This window comes from Helicoverpa armigera, chromosome 9 (assembly GCF_030705265.1).
Source record: "Helicoverpa armigera isolate CAAS_96S chromosome 9, ASM3070526v1, whole genome shotgun sequence".
Lineage (NCBI taxonomy): Eukaryota > Metazoa > Arthropoda > Insecta > Lepidoptera > Noctuidae > Helicoverpa > Helicoverpa armigera.
In genome coordinates this window covers 1,023,036-1,045,740 of record NC_087128.1, presented here as the reverse complement: position 1 = coordinate 1,045,740, position 22,705 = coordinate 1,023,036, and the positions used below count along the sequence as shown (strand labels likewise).

At 40.9% G+C, this 22,705-nt stretch overlaps 2 protein-coding genes across 11 annotated transcripts in view; one reads left to right on the top strand and one right to left on the bottom strand.

Annotated features, from left to right (window-relative positions):
- Positions 1-58: 58 nt before the first annotated feature.
- Positions 59-2,194, top strand: LOC110374868 (dynein axonemal assembly factor 3 homolog). The gene has a single exon (XM_021332768.3). It carries the CDS (start codon positions 671-673, stop codon positions 2,057-2,059), a length of 1,389 nt encoding a protein of 462 aa, XP_021188443.1. The 5' UTR covers positions 59-670; the 3' UTR covers positions 2,060-2,194.
- A 396-nt stretch (positions 2,195-2,590) lies between these two features.
- The window catches only part of Mmd (mind-meld), a 425,901-nt gene continuing 405,786 nt past the window's right edge, over positions 2,591-22,705 (bottom strand). For 5 of the 10 annotated variants that reach the window (XM_064036149.1, XM_064036150.1, XM_064036151.1 and 2 more), the window contains 15 exons: positions 21,335-21,483; positions 20,760-20,944; positions 18,371-18,538; positions 17,037-17,341; positions 16,742-16,861; positions 16,242-16,419; positions 11,366-11,519; positions 9,517-9,655; positions 8,032-8,181; positions 7,007-7,081; positions 6,722-6,780; positions 6,374-6,582; positions 5,870-6,246; positions 5,462-5,758; positions 2,591-5,086 (listed from right to left, as the gene is read on the bottom strand). In XM_064036149.1, coding sequence (XP_063892219.1) covers positions 4,960-5,086; positions 5,462-5,758; positions 5,870-6,246; positions 6,374-6,582; positions 6,722-6,780; positions 7,007-7,081; positions 8,032-8,181; positions 9,517-9,655; positions 11,366-11,519; positions 16,242-16,419; positions 16,742-16,861; positions 17,037-17,341; positions 18,371-18,538; positions 20,760-20,944; positions 21,335-21,483 — 2,692 coding nt within the window. In that variant the 3' untranslated portion in view covers positions 2,591-4,959. Of the gene's footprint in view, positions 5,087-5,461; positions 5,759-5,869; positions 6,247-6,373; positions 6,583-6,721; positions 6,781-7,006; positions 7,082-8,031; positions 8,182-9,516; positions 9,656-9,853; positions 9,960-11,365; positions 11,520-16,241; positions 16,420-16,741; positions 16,862-17,036; positions 17,342-18,370; positions 18,539-20,759; positions 20,945-21,334; positions 21,484-22,705 lie in introns of all 10 variants that reach the window. The other 5 variants (XM_064036153.1, XM_064036156.1, XM_064036157.1 and 2 more) reach the window with 5 other exon arrangements.

Genomic DNA, 22,705 nt, shown 5'->3' with positions numbered 1-22,705 from the left:
TCTAAATATTCATAATAAACGATAATAAATAATAAATATGGAAATATGTCTAAACATACATAAAAAATTTGAAAAATTGCTTTTAAGTCGTTTGCTACTAAAACGCCTACACAAATTAAGACAGCAACAATGTAAACTTGTTTCGTTGCGTTAACATTTTTTACGTTTTTTTTATTGAAATTTAAAGACTACATGCTCTTTTGGATTTACATCTGCCGCTGTACCAATCTGTTTATAAGCCTGATATTCTGTCTGCCAATTACTAATATACATAATTTTGTTCAAAATAACCAGTTTAAAATTCATTGAAGCGGTGCTTGTAGACCCATAATTACGTAGGCATTTAAAATGTTTTCAACCCTTAAACAATAAAAATAGATCAAGTTAGACGCATGTAACAGATCCTGAGCAAATCGATACTCGAGTATAGCCACTCGAGTGACTATCTGGGACCTTCACGATAATATTAATTAGCGATATAATCTGTTTCATACAGCCTTTGTGGTAGCCAGCCGTTCGAGCGCCAATCGCCAATCAGCCCGGAGGCTACGTGTGCATAAATAGATCGTAACCATGGCAACGCCCCGTCCGCAAAATAAACATGCTTCATTGAGCGTCTCCATGACAATGACTTTCATTTCATTACTGTCACCCGAAGCGACAGCACAAAATGTTCTGGGGCATCAGTCCTGCTCTTGATTTGCAAGAAGAGTACCTAAAATATGGCGATAAAAACGCCTACGAACTCAATTTCCTCGTCATCGGAGGCTGCGATGGAAGACATCTGCTCAAAACGTTGGCGCAAGCTTACCGGCACACTAGGCGCTACATGAACCTGTTTGTCGTCGATGGATGTCCTGAGTTGGTCGCGAGGCAGCTTCTTCTCACTTCCTTGGCGTTGGAGAAGACGACACGATGTGGGCTTTTGGAGAAAACTCGACGTTACTTAGAAATCTACGGGAATTTGCTGTTACGACCTTCTACATCAAGGTACTTAATTGCTAAAGCTCGTCAATTAGTCGGCATGGTTACTAATCCTGACTATATGAATTGCCTGCTACCATGCGTCTCCATTGAACAGATGAAGTATCGCGAACGTGATTATATGGAGAACCTGATCAATTTCTGGACTACAGGTAACACTAATCAGTTTAACGCATGTGAGCTATGGGAACATCGTATAAGACATAGTCTTGGCGTGAGATATGACAGCAGAATGGGAGTTTACGACTGGGACTATCACATGAGGATGAAGGAAATTGGAAGCCAGATATGCTATCCAGAATACAAACATTTTCGAGAGCACGGCGTGGCCTTCACGTGGCTTGAAACTGAAGTTTGTCGACCAAATGTGAGCTTCGCTGCTGGTGTTTATAAGTGCGGTGATAGATATCTCCACAGGGGCTATTTGGGAGACATAGTAACCTCCCCTTACATTGGGTATGGGCTCAACTGTGAGGATTCGGATATGCTAAAGTCTACTCATGGTGTCAACTATAAACGTGCGACGGATATTGCAGAAAGAAACGTAATGAGAATGTTATACGAAATAGAAAATCGTCAAGAATTCGATGTTGCTGCTTTGAACTTGGAAACAGAAAAGAATTTAGGTATGGTGGTATTGGCTCAGATAGATGCTAAAATATCTGAGAGTGGCCCAGAAGCTCCTTTGCTCTTACGTGAAGATCGAGATACTTACATCAATGTGGATTACGGGAAGGTGCATTTTTTGTCTCTGTCTGCGTTAGAACATTACCCACACAAACCGCAGTTCCAGGGGCTGTTCCATGGGGTATTTGTGGGTCACAATATGTTGCCTCGAGTGAAGCCGAGCGTGTGGTCGATGGCGCGCGATGACGCGGTGGTGCTGATGGAGTCGAGGAAGTTCATGGTGGAGCAGAAGAGAGATGACGTGAAGGCTTACGGCGAGCAAATCACACAAGCCGCTACAGCTGCCCAGTGTGAGAGAATCGCTACGTTCGATGCAGAAAAAGATGACTTTGCCAGATTTTTGATCAAACGAAGAAGTGAGAGTACTGATACGAATATTTCGTTTTAGATTTTGCTAGTATAGTAGTTTGATAGTGTATTTTATTTCATTATTCTTCTAGTAAAGCAGGTGATATTCAGGAACTTGTTTTTGAGTACCAACTGATGTCTAATGTTATTCAAAGGTGTATTAAATAAAACTGAAAATATTATTATTGTTTCATTTCTATTCTGTGTATAGCTTCAATCATAAAGTGTCAAAGCATTATTTTTCGATTGCTGCCTGTCTAGGATTTTCTGAACAATTTTTTGCAGAACGTGTGCATTGCGGTTTTGATATCAGTGTGATTATTTTTTTTCCAAGCAACCACGCTCCGATTTATAGGACGTGGGCGTGAAGCCTGAAAAAAATCGTATACCTATGTATTTTACAGCTGCCCTTTTTAGGCGATGGCCCAGGGATTGAAATCTTCGCCATTGAGACAAACTTATAGGTGGTTTGGAAATAAACGAAATATTTATTTTGGTCATTGGGTCGTCTTAGGGGGGGCTGGTTATCGCCAAGAAGTGATAGAGGGTATATTACAATAATAAAACAAAATTTAAAATTTGTGTTCATCTATTTTTTCATTAATAATATGTTACATTCATTTAGTAAATCATATAGCAAATATATTTACAATGACAAAATCAAACGGAAAAATTACAACGTCTTAACGTTTTTTTTTCGTTTAAAATTCGTATTTTTATATTATATAATATCACTTAACTTTAACATTTCTAAATCAGTAGTTCGGTAGTGGTGAACGGTTCCTACGAATCGTCGCAACTTCGCGAATGAGGACACGATACTTCATTTTATTGAGCCAATCCTCTTTGCTTGTGCGCATACGCTTTATAAGTACAAAACATTCAATATTCAGTTTACACAATTAATAACTGTTCGATACATACAATGCTTACTGCTGGGGACTCATGACCGTGCTATGGCGTCGTGGATAAGAACAGTTTCTAGATCTAATTAACGTATAACTCGCAAGTTGAGTTCCTGCATCGCAGTTCACAAAACAACGCCGTGGAATATCAAATGTTCCACAGTTGACCGTTCCATAGCGCAGCTGTGTGTGACGACGCCGGGGGAAACGCCATAGCACAGCACGGGCATCTAACTCCAATACATTAGTTACGAGAATTCGTACAAAGAACAGAGCACTACCGTGAGCAATGGCGGCGTCGGTCGCCGGTCGCAATTGACGTGTTAGGCCTACGCGTGCGGGCGGCGGTGCGGGCACCGCGCCGCACAGGACGCGCACGCGACGCCTACCGGGCCCCGCACTCGCCCGCGGCGGCGGCCGAGTGCGGGCGCGGCCGTGCGGGGCCCCGGCCGCCCGGAGCCCCGCACTGCGGCGGCGAGGGCCGCGCCCAGTCACAGAGTATTGCAAAAACATCTACCCTGTACGTGTTCATAGTTCCTATTTAGACTTACTTAAGGTTTAACGATTATCTAGGAGAATAATTACGAAAACAGGGCGCGCAGCCTCACAGCGCCAGTGAACATCGTACCAGAGTGACGCAACCATACGCGGCAGCTCCACTTTATTATTCAATAATTTAACTGTAAGTTAACTACATAAGTGTTTATATTCGTGGCCGGGCCACCTAGCCTAGCGTAAACGCGAATCAAACGATAACTTCCTAAATTGTCACAATAAAATAAACTTGAAAACTATAACATATTTTTAACATACATCTTCTTCTATTTGTATCGGCATAAATTCGTTTTAAGTCAATACAATAATAATAGATATTCTGATAAAATCGAAATAACTTTTATTCACATTTAAGTTTTAGAATATGTGTACGTTAAGGGCTAATTAAATTATGTCATTATTAGTGCACGGTGATTCGAGATCGCTGAACTGTCTACGAAACTAAGTGACAGATGAGAACACAACGAACACAAAGTCGTAACACGTAACATAACGTAACAGAGGGACGTGCGGTGTTGACGGCTGGTGTTCATTAGGTGTGTCAAAATCGCGCTCGTAACAAATGGAACACGAAGTTGGGCGTATATTCGGAGAGGTGATAACAGTATGAAAGCGATAGTTGTTGACTCTCCGGGGACGGTTGCATGTCGCCCACCTCCTTACAGCGACGCGATGACACGAACTTAGACAACTTAGACTACAACCAGTGAACCACTGCCAAATGATACTCTAGGACATGACGTCGAGCTCAGCCCTCGCTCTCCCGCTAACTTGTGTTACATTAAAGCTTCGCTTAAGAATTAGCTCAATTTGTTAATCGCCTATCTAATTTGCAAGCTACTTGAGCTTCGTCTGTCGGAAGTGGAACGAAATCGAGCTCGACGTGTCGGAGGACCTCGGCACCGTACAACTTCACTTAACGCTACGTTCATACACCGATGAGTTACTTACATTTACTTTAGACATACAATCTGCCGCACCACCGGGCGGCGGCACTCCAACACATATACAGTTATAAAGCGTATTGATTGAATGAACGAATATAATTATGAAACACGTCAACGTAACAGATCTCACCCTCCGGCGGCGCGGCAGGCAAAACACTTCCAATCGAGACTTACATTCGACGGTTACTCTAAATCGTTTATGAGTACGTTACAAGTTCAGTCATATCGTTTATGTGCAATTAATATGTACTTCATAGGTCAATAATATTTACAAGTCACTGATTCGCTAACGATAACTACGTATTCACAAGCGGCGGCGCGCCGGCCGCGGCCGACGCCGGCCCTACGTCCGATCACTATATTTTATTAGATTAACTACGCGTGAAGAGAATTATCGTGTTTCGTACTAACGGTTAAACTAGTCGACGTGCTTACCCTAACAGTGCAGATAGAGCGGGATACATCGATACCTAGTAGCCTAGCAGCCTACGAGGAGCGGCGGTCAGGCGGGCGGGCGGTGCGGGCGGTGCGGGTCAGTGCGTGTACTCGGGGAAGGCGGCGGCCGGCGGGCTGGAGCCGCCCGGCGACGGCAGGTAGCCGTCCACCGCCTCCTCACTCGCCCACCGGGCTAACTGTTGTTGAGCTTGAATAAATTCATCACTAGAAAATGATAGAGAAGAGGAACGGAGAGTCGAGGCGCGGCGCGGCCGGCGACCGTCGGCCGTCGGCCCGCGTCGGCCCGTGTGCAGTCAGTGGCGGTTACTGAGTGTGGGGGACGTGCCAATGATTATTCCACCAAATTGTATGTAACTACATCATTTAAAACACGTACAAATATGTCTGTTCAATTTTGGAGGATTTTACGTTTCCAAAATTGCATGTCCATTTTTGGCTCACTGTGTGTAATCATTTACACGTCCAATACAATTATGTGTGCAGAGTGGCCTAACAAATTTGGAAGATAGGTTTGAACCTCTTTTGATTTAGCGAATTGAGATTGGCAGAATGCCGATTGAATTCAAAAGTGATGCTCACCTCTCACTGTCAGGCGCGTCCCGTAGACGTTCGGCATCGGCGGTTTCATAGAGCGCGTCGTCATCGGGCGGCGGGCGCGCGTGCGGCGGCAGCCCCGAGTGCGCCGCGTGTGGTGAGTGTGCCGCGTGCGCCACGTGCGCCGCGTGGGGCGCGTGCGGCGCGTGCGGCGGCAGCGGCGCCGCCGGCGGGGCCGCCGCGCCCGCGAATAGCGGCCCGTGGTGGCGCCCGCTGCCGCGGAACCGCGGGTACCCGAACCGCGCCTCCTCCTCGCCGCCGCCGATACGACCGCGGCATCGTCTGTAATCAGGAACGGTACTGTCGATAAGTGGTATTCATATTAAAACAAAAATAGATACCAGAACTTTCAGGATACTTTTTAGGACTTAGTAAAAAGTACGAGAAACTTACGGAGGTGCAATCTCTCCAGGTTCAATTCTATAATGTCTATCGGCCTCCGTCTCGGACATCCTGATGTCTTCGGAGCCGGAGGGGCTCATGTGCCTGCTGGAGTGGTGCTCGAGCTGGCGAATGAGATCTTCGAGGTTACGAATGCGGATGGGTCCACATTGTGGAGGTTCATCTTCTTCATCATCTCCGCGGGCGCGGCGAAGCTCTGCATCATGTAATTTCTCCGCGGAGGGCGCACGTTCGCGCTTGTATTCGTAGTCTTGAAGTGCGCGCAAGTCTCCCGAGCCACCTGCAGCGCCTGACGCGCCTGCGCTGGCGCGTTGAGCTGCTGCTGTCTTTAGAGCCACAATTATGTTTTCATGGTAGCCGTTCAGGTCCTGAAATGTGGAAAAGCAAATTGTATTATTATATTTTCATGTAACTTTACTGGAACATAAATGTGAAAAAAATATCTGTAGATCATTCCATCACATACAAGGCTCCATTAAACTCTCTATAATTCACCTTAAACTTATATTCCATATCAGCGACGGCGCCGGCGGGCTCCTGTCCATCGGACTGGGACCCTGCCTCCAGCTGCTCAGACTGAGAGTCGTCTCCCCACTTGTCCTTGCCATCCACTGCGCCATAGCCATGCTTCTTCAGGATGCCCTTCTCTGGCAGTTTCGCCATCGAGTTCTGGGCTACGTCGATAAATGCTATATCTTCTTCACCTGGAAATAGACGTGAGATTATTTCATACCCTGGTATTAATTGGTACTTTTTGAAGAGTAGTAAATAGATTAAAATAAGAGGTGAGGTTTGTTCTAAACTAAGATAAAAAAACATAAAGATATGTTCATCAGCACTCACCTGAATGCGTTGGTTCGTCTTCGCTGCCGGAGTGAACTCGTTTCATTTGCTTGTGATCTCTGGAATAATAGGAAAGACATTTTAGTTATAGCCCACTAAATACTAGTAAAATTATGGATTCAAGCTGTGATTCTAGTCTGCTGTAGCAAAATTAAACATTATTCGATTGGATTTCTGAGGTTTCCATGCAATTTCACGCTTTTATTACACTGACTTAGAGGTCTGCTAAATCGTGGAGTTGCCTGGAAATCTAAGAAGGCTTCGGGACATATAAAGTGCACTTACGGATATCTACTGGTGCTGCCAGAGCCTGACATGTGGTTGCCATGTCTGAAGATCACACGCTGCGAGTCTCCACGACTGTACATACAAATTACTTTTTAGAATATATACTTTTTGTGTACTTTTAATGAATGATGTTGCGTCAGACAAGTTATAAGTTATCAACGCAAAATACATCATCAACGGCCCAAAAAGCATGTAATTCAGTATATGATTTTGCTTTTCTAGTGGAGATTGCAAATGTGGCTTGCTTTAGCAAAATATTCTCGTTTAAGATGTTTTGAAGTTATGTCGCATAATGTGAAATAAGAAGTACTCGAAGTGCAGTGTATCTAAGTATGGACTAATCTCCTTATTTCTATCAACCAAAATAATTAGGAAAAAGCGTGTTTTGTGTGAGTGCTCTCTCATGTTGTGAACACACAAATAAAAATTGCTAGTTTTGTTCAAAGTTTTGCTCTAGTCCAAAGCGTTGTGGGACTTAAGCTCAGTGTAATAAAAGCGAAAATCGTGTGAGCGGAAACAAACAGCGGTGCGCAGCCCAATCCACGCGAAGCTTTCGACATACCTTAAAAGATTTCTTTGAGTAGACGAGTTCCGTTAAAAAGAGGAAAGAAAAGTTTAATTTGAGGATACATATAGCGTAACCACCCATTCTTCTGCCATAAAGCAAATCTCTTTGTGAATAAGATATCAAACATGTCTAGTGAATAACGTCGCGGGTCATCAGTAAAATGGGTAACTACGAAGATGGAGAAATAAAAGGGATTGTAATTTACAAAAATAAAATTTAGTTCTTAAGTTTACCTACAGACAACGAAAAACTTGGAGTTTATTAGTAATTTTAAACATTTAATTGACAAACACTAAAACAGGGACTTAAGAAAGAAACCTGGGGTTTGAACTCAGAGATACCATCCAGATACATAACCCTATGAAATATTTAAGTGCTCATTTCAACAAGATTTGTAGAATTGCATAGGATGTTACCTTTGAATTCTACCCATCATCCAAACGTCCAAACTCACCTAAACGTGTTATTGAAGGAGTGCATCTTCCCTCCGTCCAGGGAGATGTCTTCCTGCGAGTTGTTGGAAGTGGTGGAGCCGGCTGCAAAGCTCTTCGCGATCGGCTTCTTGACGTAAGGCGGGTCGTATTTCCGTGACGTACTCTTTTTCCTGAGGCAGGCGTGGCGTGGGGAACGCACACTCAGATCAATCGATAAAGTTTACGAAATCGGAGGTCGGTGACGACATCAGCTGTCGTCGCCGAGGGTCTCAGAAAGCGAGGAATAGAAGATGATATTTTTGGGTGTTAATTTTTAAATACACCACATTGTATACAAAAGTCGGCATCAAAATCTAATATAAAGTTGTAACTCTACGCAGTGAAACGGGTTAACAGACAGCAATATTGAGAGATCACCTTTTATTCCTCAGAAAATTGAAAATTGACTTGACAGCAAAGACTGGCGCTTTTGGATATTACAAAACAAAGTTCATTTTATAAATTTTTTGAATTGGACTTTAGAATCAACTTTTCGTTTCATTCCTCATGGGAATTGATGTCACATGGAAATTATTATCAAGAGATCGATCTTAGCTTAGTGATAGCAGGCTCCTTCCAGTAAATTAAAAGCGGGGGAAATAGGGACATTTTGTTTTATTACAGAAACAAATATTGCAGTTTGCTAGGGTTTGCAAAAGTTAGCATTGTTTGCTGGAAAGATCCTTAAGTCTTAAATGTAACATTAGGCGTTGCTAACTAGATAGACAGCTGCTTGAAAGAAGAATCCGTGCATCGCACATTCGCTTCTCGTGCAAAAGTTAATAGAATTTAGTGGTAGTGGTAAGTGATTGGTGACGTTAGAGTCGAGCGATCTATATCTTCTCCGGTTTCATAGTAATGTACTGTACATACCTCGGCGTGGCACAACACCACGTACCGTGTCGGAGCGGTCTCAGATCTGTAACTCGCGGAGTAACTAGTATGAGTGACACATCGGAAGATATAGACGCGAGCGCGCCGCCGGGCCGCGGCGTATAGCGCCCGGCGACGCGGCCTCCGACCAAGAAAGGAAACGAAAACGAGTCACAGTTCACATAAGCCAATGCATACATCCAAGAGCCCAGAATCTTAAGGGTTTGAGTCGAGGTGTCTCGAGTACAACGAGGAAAGCCTTGTCGGCATGCAGCGAGGCAGTCGGACGGCGAGGCCTCGGGGACCGCGCGGCCCGGCCGCTCGCGGACACAGAACCACAGATCAAATGCAGTTGTGGCGCGCCAGCCAGGCCGACGCGCCACCCGCCAACTCTAACTCTACGACCACAAAGTAAACGACATAAAGAACGTATGTCCAAAAGGAAAAATAATAAAGTAAATGAAACCAATCGCCGACGTAAAAACGAACAGAAACACCAACGCTAACGTCTAAAATAAACATACAAGTATACGAAGGTGACGATTTAAATTTCTTCTTAAAGACTACCTTTGGTCTGTTTTCTGCTCACTAACCTTAGGCACAGGGAGAAGTTTTTGTGTACTACGACTGACCTGTAGCAGAGAGCGCTCAGGGCAAATACTATGAATACCCCCCCTACCACAGACATGAGCACCGCCACGAGGAAAACCGTGTTCGAGCCGTGGTAGTTCTCTGCGCCCAAACAGAAGGGAGTGAGTCACGGCCGGCGCGGTCGGTGACGTCACGGGGTCGCGTGACGTCAGCGAGGCGGGCGGCCGGCGCCGGCGCCGCGGGGGCTCGCGGTCGGCGTCAACACGACACGACACGGACACGACACGACAGGCACGAGCGACACACACAGTGCGACAACACCGAGTTACCGGCCGTTACCTGAAGCAGTACGCCATCCAGGCGAACCCCACGAACACGGACAGCACGACCGCGAGCAACAATATCACCATGTTCATGGTGCTCATCTTATTCCCCTCGTGCTCACCTGCAAGAGAGGGGTCCCGCGCGTTAGTGCGCCGGCGCCGCCCGCCGCGTCGCGCCCTCCGAGCATTGCTCTGTAGCGTTACCGGTGCCAGCGGCACTCCGCGGTACCACCAGTCTTACGTAAGTTGACGACATTATCGGACTAAAGCCGTGTAATGGGTGCGATTGTGAATGTACCCGATAAAGTAGTGTGGGTGATGTCATCATCTTACATGAGACTAGGTGAACTATGTTCATTACTGATGTATTATGTAAATGTTATTTCCAAAAAACAACGATGCGTGCGGCGATCCAGCGAACGCGTGTTCAGCGTAATTTTGAAAAGCAGTGCTCGGATTTTATGGCCAATATTTTCAGTTTAAAGTAGGGGGAATATTAATAGATACAGTACAAAAACACCTGAAAACATAAACATGAATTATAGTAAAATTATACAAGTTAGGAAGCAGTAATAGTTAGATAAATAATAAATAATGGTATAGTAATACTAGGAGATACTTTAATATTGTGCTACTCTAGAACTATTATTTCGTAACTGTAGTGACCTGTTCATGAAACATTTAGGGCCCATTTTCACCAACAAGATAAAATCAATTAGTTGAAGGTTAATTTTCGGATAAAAAGTCAGCTTTCATGAAAATTCTTGCTTATTATTCTCGTATTAAGAATGTTGTCGTTCAAGCGATTTATATAAAAAACGACTGTCGGTGAAATTGACCGTAAGAATCTTAAGAGTTTTCCAATCCGAAATCTACTAATTGATATACTTACTAATTAAACCCCAATGAAAAGAACCATTAAAGTGATTGCTTATGCCTGATTCAACAAACAATTTTTGTTGGTTGTCAAACATTTAAATATATTGTTTATTATTTAAATTGGGGAACGATTACTTCTTGACCCCTACTCGTTAAAAACATTGAGGAATTAATTGCCATGACATTTATCAAGATTACCATAGAGATAGCAACATTAGTATATTAAGGTATATAGCAGAATAGTACATAAAATATTATACTGGAAAATAAGATACATAAATAAGGATAGGAGAAATTATACGAAGAGTAAAATTAGCTTACAACTAACACCTTATTCTATGGCCATTCCTCCTCCTCCAGTAATTATAGTATTATAGTAATTACATATTTACAGAATGTTAATTACAAAAAACATAATATTTTTAGAAGAAACACTTTTCAGAGACGGAGCTAAAATAGTTGGCCACTTATTTTCAGCAGTTTAATCATAATACAGGTATATCTAAATATATCTAAAACCAATTAAGTGTGCTTATCAAAATTTTGAAAAAATATATTTTACCCCTAAAAGCACAGTTTTAAGAATAATCTAGATTAATTTCTAGTCCTAATTCTAGACTTAAAGCCTATATAACTGGGATCGACTCACCATACGGTGTTTCCTTCTTGGTCATGTTGTAGGCAGCTTTTGTGCTGTTATCGGGTACATAGGGGGTGGGGGAAGGGGGGAGCGCGTCGTGATGCGAACAGTCTGGTCCCGTCCAGCCGCGGTTGCACACGCACTTGTTCATGTTTGAACATACCTGGAATTTGGAAAAGATGGTCCTTTAGTAAGATGGCAAAAACAAGAAAAAATTGAATAATGGATGGATATATTTAGTTTGATCAATCTATTTGCTGAAATGCTGCCGCTTTCATAATGCCACGCCCTAATGAACTTTGACCCTCTTATAACATTTTCTAACAACTTTGAAGTCCTTGATTTGATATAATATACATTTATTAGTCTCGGGGTTAACAGCTGAACATACATTTATAAAGGTCCAGTGGCTATTCATAATTGCCCAAAGTTCAACAGAGGTTAAGTTTGCTTAAGTACGAACGAACTTCAATTATCACAAATCGATTTTAAAACCCAATAGCTCAAGCCTAGCACATCAATACCTAAAGCCATTAAATAAAACAAATCTCAACTTATCCCATTCGGATCCCACAAACATGGGCTGTAACAGTCTAACTTACTGGCATCGAATCAATTCTAGACTTAGAACAAGTTTCAATGATATTAAGGGAATTAATTTGGTAGTAGGATCGATCCGCGTTACCTAACTGCCACAAATTGGAGTCCGGTGGGCACTACTATCGGTAGCTCCTTGTTATGTGAACTATTCGGCTAATACAGTGTTGTGAATGTTCAAGTTGTATTGCCGTTAATTAAGTTTCTATCTTCTTAGTTTATCGCTATTAGTTTTGGAGTACGGCGCTTTAATGAATGGGGTTGATCGATCCTCTTGGATTCGAGAGCTCATGGGTCAATTATAGTTACAATCAAGTTCTATAAGACTTTTACGTTGTAAATTCTACCAAGTTCTAAACCAACAGAATAATCGTCTTTCACTACCCAAAAGGGTCTATACGTAGGACTTCAATAAATACGCGATAGAAAGTTCACCCGATGTCCGAAAAATCGATAATCGAATCACTTAATTTAGTTCCAGAGGATGTAAATGAACGAATTAAAAGCGACTTTGAAGCGAGTTGTCCCGGTAACTCGATTCCATGCGGATTGAGTTTAGGCACAAATCGTCGGCAGCCAGTGCGGAGCCGGCGCTCAGTTGCTCTCCGCACCCGATCAGAGGTGAGCCACGATTTCATGACAAATTATTCAACTTTATACGAAAATTCAAAGCAAAAATTCTGAATAAGTACTTTGTTCCTTTTATAAGTTCACATTAAAACTGATTTCGAATTGGGTGTAAAATTTTTATGCAATGGTACGCCAGCGCTTTTAAAATGTCGATTTTATTTTACGTTTCGATAAGTATTGAGTTCTATCTTTTCATGAAACAGTATTAACGAGAATTTCCATACATCTAAAGTAATTTACATAATACCAGTTATTATATAAGAAAACTCATACATAATTAATTGCAAAGTATCTCATTCCTCTTATACAGTACCGCCAAAGTTTGCTCTCCAAGACACACCTCAAAGTAAACAGGCGAACAAGTAGCGAACAAATCTAGCACCAAACTCTTCCTGAAGCTACATATTTAACTAAAACTGTACGAAGTTACTATTTAAACTATTTACGTCCTAACTCGGGCCCAACTATTCGGGCCGAGGGAAAATTCGGGGCACGGTTCGCACGACCAATCGGATTTTCTCGGGGCCCAGGCACCCGTCACACCGAGATTTAGTTAAGGTGCCTCGCCGGAATTTCCATACGTTTGCTACTAAATTTTTGTGACGAAATTCTGTTTTGTGTTTATTTCCTTGAAAGTGAATATGGCCTTTCTAACGTAGCCAGGCCTTATTGCTTTACCTTTGATCCTGACCAAATTCTAAAATACATATTGGAAACAAATTATTTCCTGACAGCTCAAAATTGCTTTTCTTGACGCTTATTCCGTATATCACTAGCTAACCTAACTTGATAATACACTGACATGCAGCACCGTGTTGAAATCCGAAGCGAATATGCTATGCATCTGATAGCGATTCGTCTTTGTAGGGGAAACTGTATAGTTTGCGTACGTGCGACGTTGTTGGGGAGTCTCAGCGATATTAACGATACATGATATTAGATCGTCAAGTGCGCTGATGTAACGTGGTTCTAAGCAAAAGTTTGGAGTAACTAAGCGCTTTACACGATCAAACTTTATATACAGCGTGTTTATAGCTGTTTAGGACATTTTTTAAAACCCAAATGCATGAATAGATTTCAACGTGAATTTAATTACCAAAAGACAGTGCTGTTGTTATATAAGATATATGTATATCCTAAAGTCAATGTACATAATATAGATTTATCCAGCCGTAAACACAAGAGATAATTACAGCTAAGGTCATGTGCGGTTAAATTAAGGCTAACAACTCACTGGTGGTTCTGGTAGCTAACTACAATATTATGAATTCACTGGGCCTTACTAATTATCAAACCGACCAGGCTCCTGTGTGGGGCAAGTTATAGGAGACTATTGGGATCGTGTCGTTTCATTTCACGGTTAGTGATTCCATCATCTTCTAGTCTTTGTCCCTATTCGTTTTGGGGTCGGTGCAGGGCGTCTTTTTCTTTCATCCCCTAAAGCCGTTGAATTATTTTTGTTACTAACATTTGCATTTGGCGATTTCTAATTATTAAGTTTCATCATGAAATCGTTATGAAGTCATTATTGATTTGATGGCACTATTTTGGATTGCGTATACTTATCCCCGGGCAAAAAATTTACCCCCTATAGCTGCACATTTATTTTGCTCTAAAACCTGTACCTACCTATAACTATAACGTGTCATAATGCAGAGCTTGTAGCGAAAGTTTAGCTATTACTCTTCGAAGTTACCGAAAAAATGACACTAATTAATAATTATTTACGTGTTAATATCATCGCTGGCTCTCACAGTTTGGCACGTCATTAAGGGAGGCGCACATCGTCCAAGTTATAATTAACGATGTCCAAACTATAGTGCGAGCCAATTAAATGATATTGAATTAAAACTCCTCGTTTCACAGAACTTATTAATCGCACTCGGAATAATATTCCAACATTTTGAGGTATGTTCCAGCTTAAACAACGTTTAATATTTATGTTCGGGGTAACTCGAAACAGCGGTGTTTAAGCAATGAAAACATGTTACTTATTTAAAGTGCAGTAATACACTTTTAATTAATTGCTACCCATTATGAGTCTAGTTTTGTGTTCTTTTAATTTGCAGGAATAAATAATGCTGAATAAAATTGTGTTGTAGATTCATAAAACATGAAAATGGGTGTAAAACTAGCAGATTTTGCAAATATTTTCAGTCTTCCATTATTGTGGATTTATTATGTGTTATTTATGGAAACAAAAATATGTTCAAGTCGTGAAATAGACTACAATTTGGGTGAAAGTATAAAACCGTAGATATCAAATTCAAAACCTGCACCATAAAACAGAATTATCAACCAACGTAGCCACTAAAATCATTTCCATCCACTCTTCAAACAATGCACTCTCATTTTAATACATAAAAAAACATGAACATTTCAAAGAAATGCCTTGTTAACGAAGTGCCAACAGACAGATATTGATCTGAAATCATTTGAGCAGGGCGCACGGCTCTTTGTACATACTTGCAGAGCACCATTTATATAGGAGGGTAAAAGCCAGCGATATTCCTGTAATGAGAGTATTCAGTGTAATGAGGGCATCGGGGCCTTGTCTGTCTTTTTTAACGATATGTGGAATTCGGAAATAATTTTCAATTTATTCAAATGAAAGTAGATAGCTACTGTTATGGAAAAGAGTAAATATGGAAAGATGATGTAGAAATGGGCGAGCCGTCAACCTTCCAATAGTTTGAAATGAGAGCAAAAGGATGGAGATGAAATCCTGATGATCCCGATGTGATGAGTCCGTGTTTCAGAAAGCACGAGAAACTGCTGGTCCCATTTCTCATTTGAACATCTTTGCCAGTCGTTCCATGTAGTCAGAAGCCAGAAAGTCTGACAACCAGTCTTAGCAAGGAGTATTGGGTTGCCCAGCTTAAGGAGGTCAGATAGGCCGTCGTTTCTTTTAAAACACTGGTACTCGGCTTCATCCTTATACACTGGGAGCTGTACCCAACATAGGTGGGAAAAGGCTAGGCATATGTGTATAATGTGACCTCGATGTAAGAACAGCAAAACCTTTGCTCTCGATCCAGCTCATATACAGAAAACCTAACGTACAAATACTACGAGTAAGTAAACATATCGTAAGTTAAGTACGTTGTGTAATATTTTTATATGAACGCGCGGCTCTCGGAGTTACTTTTTAATAGTTTGAGTGGTGGCCCGGGTCGCATGTTATTCAATTTTTGCTTCAGCGCCGACATGTTAGATTTTATGTATTTAGTTATGATATGTGTGGCTACGAATGTGGCTGTGGACGTGGAATTGGGTTTTTAAGTATTTATGATAAATGTGTACGATCATGTGTTTCCCAAATACCAACAACGTCACATGTAGTTTCATCTTCATCTTATCAAATGAGCTATGGTTTTATAACCGAAACCGAAATCTCTAATGTAGAATTTAAACAACGTCTGGTCTATTCAGGTGATAAATATCGTCTCTATGAGTTCATTATAGCGAAACCAAGTCAACTGCCATTCCAAGCTGTAAAATACACCTACACTGAAGGTCAAGAATAACTCGGTGGACAGCAACGTTTGTTAAAGATAGGACAAATGAAAGAATTTGTTCCCTTTTCACTATAAGGAAGCAGCATTTAGATACACCATTATACTTCTTGCATTATAAAGAGATAAATATGTCAACTTACCCCTTTCCCAGAGCACTCGTTATTATTATGGTCGGTAGGACACTTGGTGTGGTCGATGTACGGGAAGATGGACGTGCAGGTCTGGTTGACGCACACCAGGTTGTCCCCACAGGGAGTCCCGTCGCGCACCAGGCCCAGAGGAGCTATCTCCGAGTGCTTTGGAAGACCTGTTGTGGCTCTGGAATTGGTTGGGGGAAAGCGTTAAGAGTGATGACTTGCGGTTAAAATTAGAAAAACACAGTTCGCGCAAAATAACTTTGCAGTTCTGAAGTTACACATTTGATGACTCACGCATCCGTAGTAGTAATTTTCAAGTCAACCGTAACTTATGCAATATCTGCACGAACATATGCAAATAATGTATTTGCGTAAAGAGCTTAATGGCTAACTTCAGAATTTTAAACGTATCTAAAATTATTTAAATTTTTATGTACTAATGATAATTAAATAACCAAGACTCATAATGAAAATACAAAAAAACATAAATAAGGTACACTCACTTGCATTCATACTCATTCCCCTTGATGCTGATGACGGTCCTGGTGTAGTAGTCATCCATACCGATCACTATGGGGTACCTGTTCCCTTGCTGGCACTGCAGAGAGCCACAGCGCACGTTCCTGGTAAAAGAACGATAATTATTTGTGCTGCCTTAGTTCAGCCAATTGCTAGATTGGCATTACAGTTTATCGTGTTTTTGTGATATAACTATGTAGATGTAAAATATATCCCTAGAAAAAAAGTCATTCTTGTTATTATATTCTATTGGTTCATAAAAAAAAATCGTGTACTCACTCAGTCTCACACTTAATAAAATATCCACTGCCGTCTTTCCCGCAGTGGCCCGTCACGGCTCCCTTCGAGTTGAACTGCTCGAAGCACTCCTTATCTGCCCCTACTGTCCCCTGCCCCCATATCCTTTCACACTGCAGCGACAGCGTGGGGCACTGGCCAGCGAAGCAGTACCCCTTGCCTTCTTCACAAGGCTCCCCATTCTTCCTGTGAGCGTCAGGAGGACAAGTCCCCGACATCCCCGTGCAAGTCTCCTCAAGGTCACATTCGTTTGTGGCGTCCCGGCACGTAACGCCGCGTGGTTTGAGCTGTGGAGATTTCAAGGTCAAAGGTGATTTCGGGAATGTACGATCCTAAGGTCAAAGATCATTTCGGGAACGTATTACGATCATGATGCTAGGATTAGGCTCAATATAACTATGATAAAGCTTAGGCTTAGTATAAACGGATGGTATGAACAGGTAGGAAAGCAAAAGGGCCCTAAGAAATAAATCAGGATTAGACTAAATCTCAGCCCAGATTCTGTATCCACATTATAAATGTTTAGTTTGTTCAAACCTTGAGCAAATAGGCCTGAACATTAGCCTATTCAAATTGAGTAATGTGGTAGATATTTTTTTACAAATAACAAAAAAAAAAACATGTTCGTAATCCCCAACTAATTTCCAACGAAAATCACTCTTTTTGCGGTAACAAGCGCCGCGTCAATTTGCATAGTTGTTGGAACTTTATGTGGCATAAACTTTGTATTATTCAACATAATGACACACTGTGGAACATTAATCAGTTTGAAAACAGATGAAATTCAGACGTTGCGGTGTAACTCAGTCAGAATATATTTGTCTGAATAAAATGTAAATATGTTTCGACTGTAAGACTCGTGTTTGTAAATGTGCAAAGTCTTTGTTTCAGCCGTAGGTATCTTCTCAAAGACTTATGAAATTATAGTTGGGTGAAGTTACAAAGCTGAATCCAGCAAAGTACTTTACTGCATTAAAATTTATGAAATTTTATACAGGCATTGTACAAAACTGTATCCGATTTTAGTGCAACCAGCCTTAGAACCTACAACATCTGTTTTATTCATACATAACACGACAGTTAAATTACTGTGCTTAACTTAAGATCATGTTATTGTGTATTAGACACCAAATCCAAAACCTCTCGTAGCTTCACCTCATTATTTAAATTAAGTTAATACCTGCTGATAATCCAAGATACCAGATATGATTGAAATACCAGCCAGATGTACCTCTAGTTAAAAATGTGTAGTGTTTTTGTAAACTAAATAAAGTTAAAATGATTTAAACAGGTTGTAATTAATTTAAAGAGGTTACCTGGCACCGTTCACAGCACTCCCCGGAGGCGCACTGCGACTCCTTGGTCAGGCGGCAGGTGAAGGGGTCGCAGCAAGGGTTGGTGTTCTGACACTCCGTGATGGTCCCGCAGTCACACTCCTCGCCTTCGTCCAGCCGACCGTTACCGCATTGGTGGTGGATCACCAACTGTACAAATTAATATCGGTTAAAATCATAATAGTCACCTTTGTCCTTAGTCCTGAATACCGTCAATACATAGAAGATTCTTAAAATTAATTCAAGAAAAGGCATGTTCCATGTCCTATTACAAATTGACTTTTGACTAAATTGATCTAAGCTATTTATAGTTACATCTTGCTCCCTACCTTCTCAATAAACAACAACAATGCTTATTCCAAGAATATCTCAAAACAAAAAGAAACCAGCCCACTCAGACACGATCGACAAGCCACAGTCAAAAAAGCATTAGTAGTACAAGAGAAACATTTTACAATGCCCAAAGGGTGTGGTGTACACGCTCATATATATCGAATTTACATCGGGAATCGAGATTCTAAAGGTCTATACGTAGGTAAAGGTAAGTACATGTTCGTTCGTATCGTTTACATGAAGGGAAATGGATGCTGTTTACAGGAAAGTACGTCAAACGAAGATACGTCTATTACTCAAAGGACTGTTTTACTCTTGAAAGCAAAGAACGTTTGTTTTATATTAGAGTTACGGGAACCGAGGAACTGACTTCAAAGTAAAACCAGAGCATACAAATAATTTAAAGTGAAGTAGTATTAGTTTTGTTGGCATAAAATATGAAAGGAAAAATGTTCCGCACATGATTTTTCTGAATAAACAACTAAGTTATTCTATGCCTGTGGGAGACGCACGTGAGATTATTAAATCTATCATTCAGAAAATGATAAGATATCGATATCAATATCGGAATCACTTGGTACGCTATCCGATAACAAATCAGGCATCAGTGGGAGCACCCGCGAACCGCTACAGGAAAATAAAGGCATTCGCTCACAATCATCCCGATAAATATGTAAACGTGAGAAATCGAAGGGGAAGCAGGGCTCCGCATTATCATTCCTGACTATGCAAATTTATTCCAATAAACCCTGGCTGGCGTTCGTTCCTGTTATTATATATTCGCAAACGAAGAGATAATTCAGAGCGCGAGGGCAGCCTGTATTACCATAACTTTTATTAAAGGAGTGGGCCTTAGCGCGGATGACGACAAACAATACGACAGCCTCTGATTAATTTTCAACGTGAAAATCTGTTTTGAATTCGAATGAACTCTTGCGTGGAAGTGGCGTGGCGGTGACGAGCCATCCACAGGCTTGTGGCGGCACCACGTCGCGGCATCACTGCCAGGTTATCTCTAGGTACGTACAACGAATTAAATTTTAAGGCTTTGTCGCGTCTTCAAGGAGACTTCGAGTCATCGATTCGCTTTGAACGAAACCCATCGTTTTTAATCGAGAATTAAAGTGATTTCACTCGAAGATTTCACTGGATTGGATTTGATTTTACGATTTCGAGTTAATTAAAGTTTAAATAGGTAACTTTGAGGACTTAAATCTGATTAATTTGAAATGGAATTGTAAAATGAGTTCTTAATCAGATAAAGAGGTATTATGTAAGTGATGGTTTAGAGTTGTTTGTTTCAAAGCGATTAATAGTTAGAACGTAGATACCGCTTGAACAATTAACCAAATGAAATCATTGATTTCAGCTTAAATATAATGAATAATATCATTTGAGCGAGTAAACCGCCGTAGCAGCTGTTACTGTGGTAATTTGTGGAATAAATATTATTTCTGTGTAAAATATTTAAGTGGCTTTGAAATTGAAATATAATCGGTATTATTTGTTGTAAAAATTATGTTAAATCGCAAATGATCTGCATATCTGCGGCTTGGTATCATTACAGTGGAACTTTATTACTGAAATAATGAATTCATTCGGTTGATTTAGGTAGATTATTAAGTAAATACGTCGTGGGTAAGTATTCTTGTGTTTGTGAACAGTATTAAGGCACGGTCTGGGCCTGTTCAAAAGTTATGACTCGGCATATTTAGGTTTTGCTGAGCAATAAGTATCCCTTACTCACTTTACTGAATAATGTAGGTCGCCGTTGTTAGGGTTTGTACTTGTATTAGGTAGGGTTTATAATTTATATTCGTAATTATTTTTTTAGTAAACGAAAGGATCGATGGTACAGATCTGAAGCCAACTTATATCGACGCTCAAACATATGCAAATGAAAAAATAAAACCTGTGCAGTTCTAGCACGCAATAAATTAAAATACAGATTTTATGAACGAGCCTGTGAGAAAAAATATCAAAAACATTTGTCCTGATATTTTGCTGTTAAAACAAAATATCTAGCTACAAAACTTACCTCATTAGGCTTATTGAGCAAGCACAGCCCCTGGCCGACCCTGAGCTCATTGATGTAATCATTCTTGGAGCAGTCGGAGAACTTGTAGGGCTGCACGTTGTCGGAGCCCACGATGGACTGGGCCATGATGCACCCGTGCCAGTCGCGGCAGAAGCACTGCTCGCGACCATCGTCGTGGCCCATGCCTGGAGGAAATACAGGATAAGTGAATTTCACATTTTTTGTCTTGAACAGTGTTCGGAAGAGTTTTTATGGCTTGATAAAGATTTTGTAAGATTTATTATTATTAAGATTTGCAATTATCTTTCACAAGAGTTAAAAGCACACTTCTTCGGAATGTATCCTTTTGTAAAAATACAAAAGTCCCCACACTATATTCAGGATACCAATCAGATATAATTCACTCCAAAGTAAATGGCGTCTCGCAACTAAATTGAGAGGAGAGGATGCATTTAGCCATACCGCTCATACGCCTCCAAAAGCTGATATAGGGGAATAGTTTCTACGCAGCGAATCACGCAAGTTCCGATTCCGAGCCGCTATTAAGTTTGCCAGTTACTATAAATATAACTTACCTATATTATGTCCGATCATATGCGCCATGGTCCCGGCGAGTAGGTGAGGCTCATAAGTGTTGGTGTCCACGGAGATACCCACGGACTTGGGCGTGCACAGCGTGTCCGGGACTGAGATCCCGGACTCGCCTCCCGGGAATGTGAGGCCACTGTAAGTAACGTCACTGGTTATTATGGCTGCTATGAGGGTCAATCACACTACTTTTATAAAAGCACTACTGTGTGTATGTGTAAGTATATTAATGTAAATAAGACATCTCAAGTATCACAAGTTAAATAAGGGTCTACACACAAGCGTATAAATTACCATACTTTTATCTAGAACAAGTTCTGCTTTCGTTAGAAACTACTCGTTCAAAACATCTCTTCTACCTAGAAAATTATACTATACCTACATACTTATGTAATACATAGGTATGGTTCTGTTCCTAGTATGTACCTATGTGTCTTACAATGGTGTAAGTTTAAATCACGGAGTAAGGAAAGATGAGCGGAGATGCCATAAGGCAGGTAGGCCAGACGTCTTCTCTTAGGTCAAACAGGTACGGTGAGTGTGAATAAAACGATCAGTTACGAGTGAACTGTATACATTGCCATATTTTTTGGTTTCCCAAAAAATGAGCGAGTGTACATGAGGGCGGACGAAGTACGTCCCCCGAACACCCGCATTTAAGCGATGCTACTTTCTTGGGAGATATCCCATTATGAAATCTCCGCTCGTCATTTTGTTCTCCATGGTAATACCTACATACATATGTCCTACAATTGTATGCGTACGTTTAAACTCACATACTTAACATGCAACGAAACTGCAATGTATCTTTGTACGTCGAGTTCATATACTTCTTTATAAGCTCCTCCCGAGCATGTTTAATTTCATGTTTAAATTTGAGTTACATTTGTGCAAGTTTTCCTTTCATAGCTTATGATATTTCGTAGGAAAGCGCTCCGGTTTGTTTGTACCTACATTAGTTGTCATATTTACTGTTTGAGATTCACGACTTTGTAAGACGTGAATGTCAATTTTAATACTTAAGTATGTTTAAACTATTTAAATCCTTTTAAGATTATTTATCCTATAATCAAAAACGCTATCTCAGATAATTAAGCAATGAATAACCACAACAAAGTTACAAAAACAAATTATAAACACTTAAAAATTTCAGCTTAAAAATTTATTCATCAAAATGATTTATAATTACAAAATTCTGTGTAAAAGACAACTTGAAATAAGTACATCGAGCGCTCAGCATCAAACCATCAGTCGAGCTAAATTAGATGTTTAATTAAACGGATTTTCAGACACAAAGGCGTTATTACCAGAGTGGGGCCTCTAAAAACAATTAGGTACCTCTGTCAGGCCATAAAAAT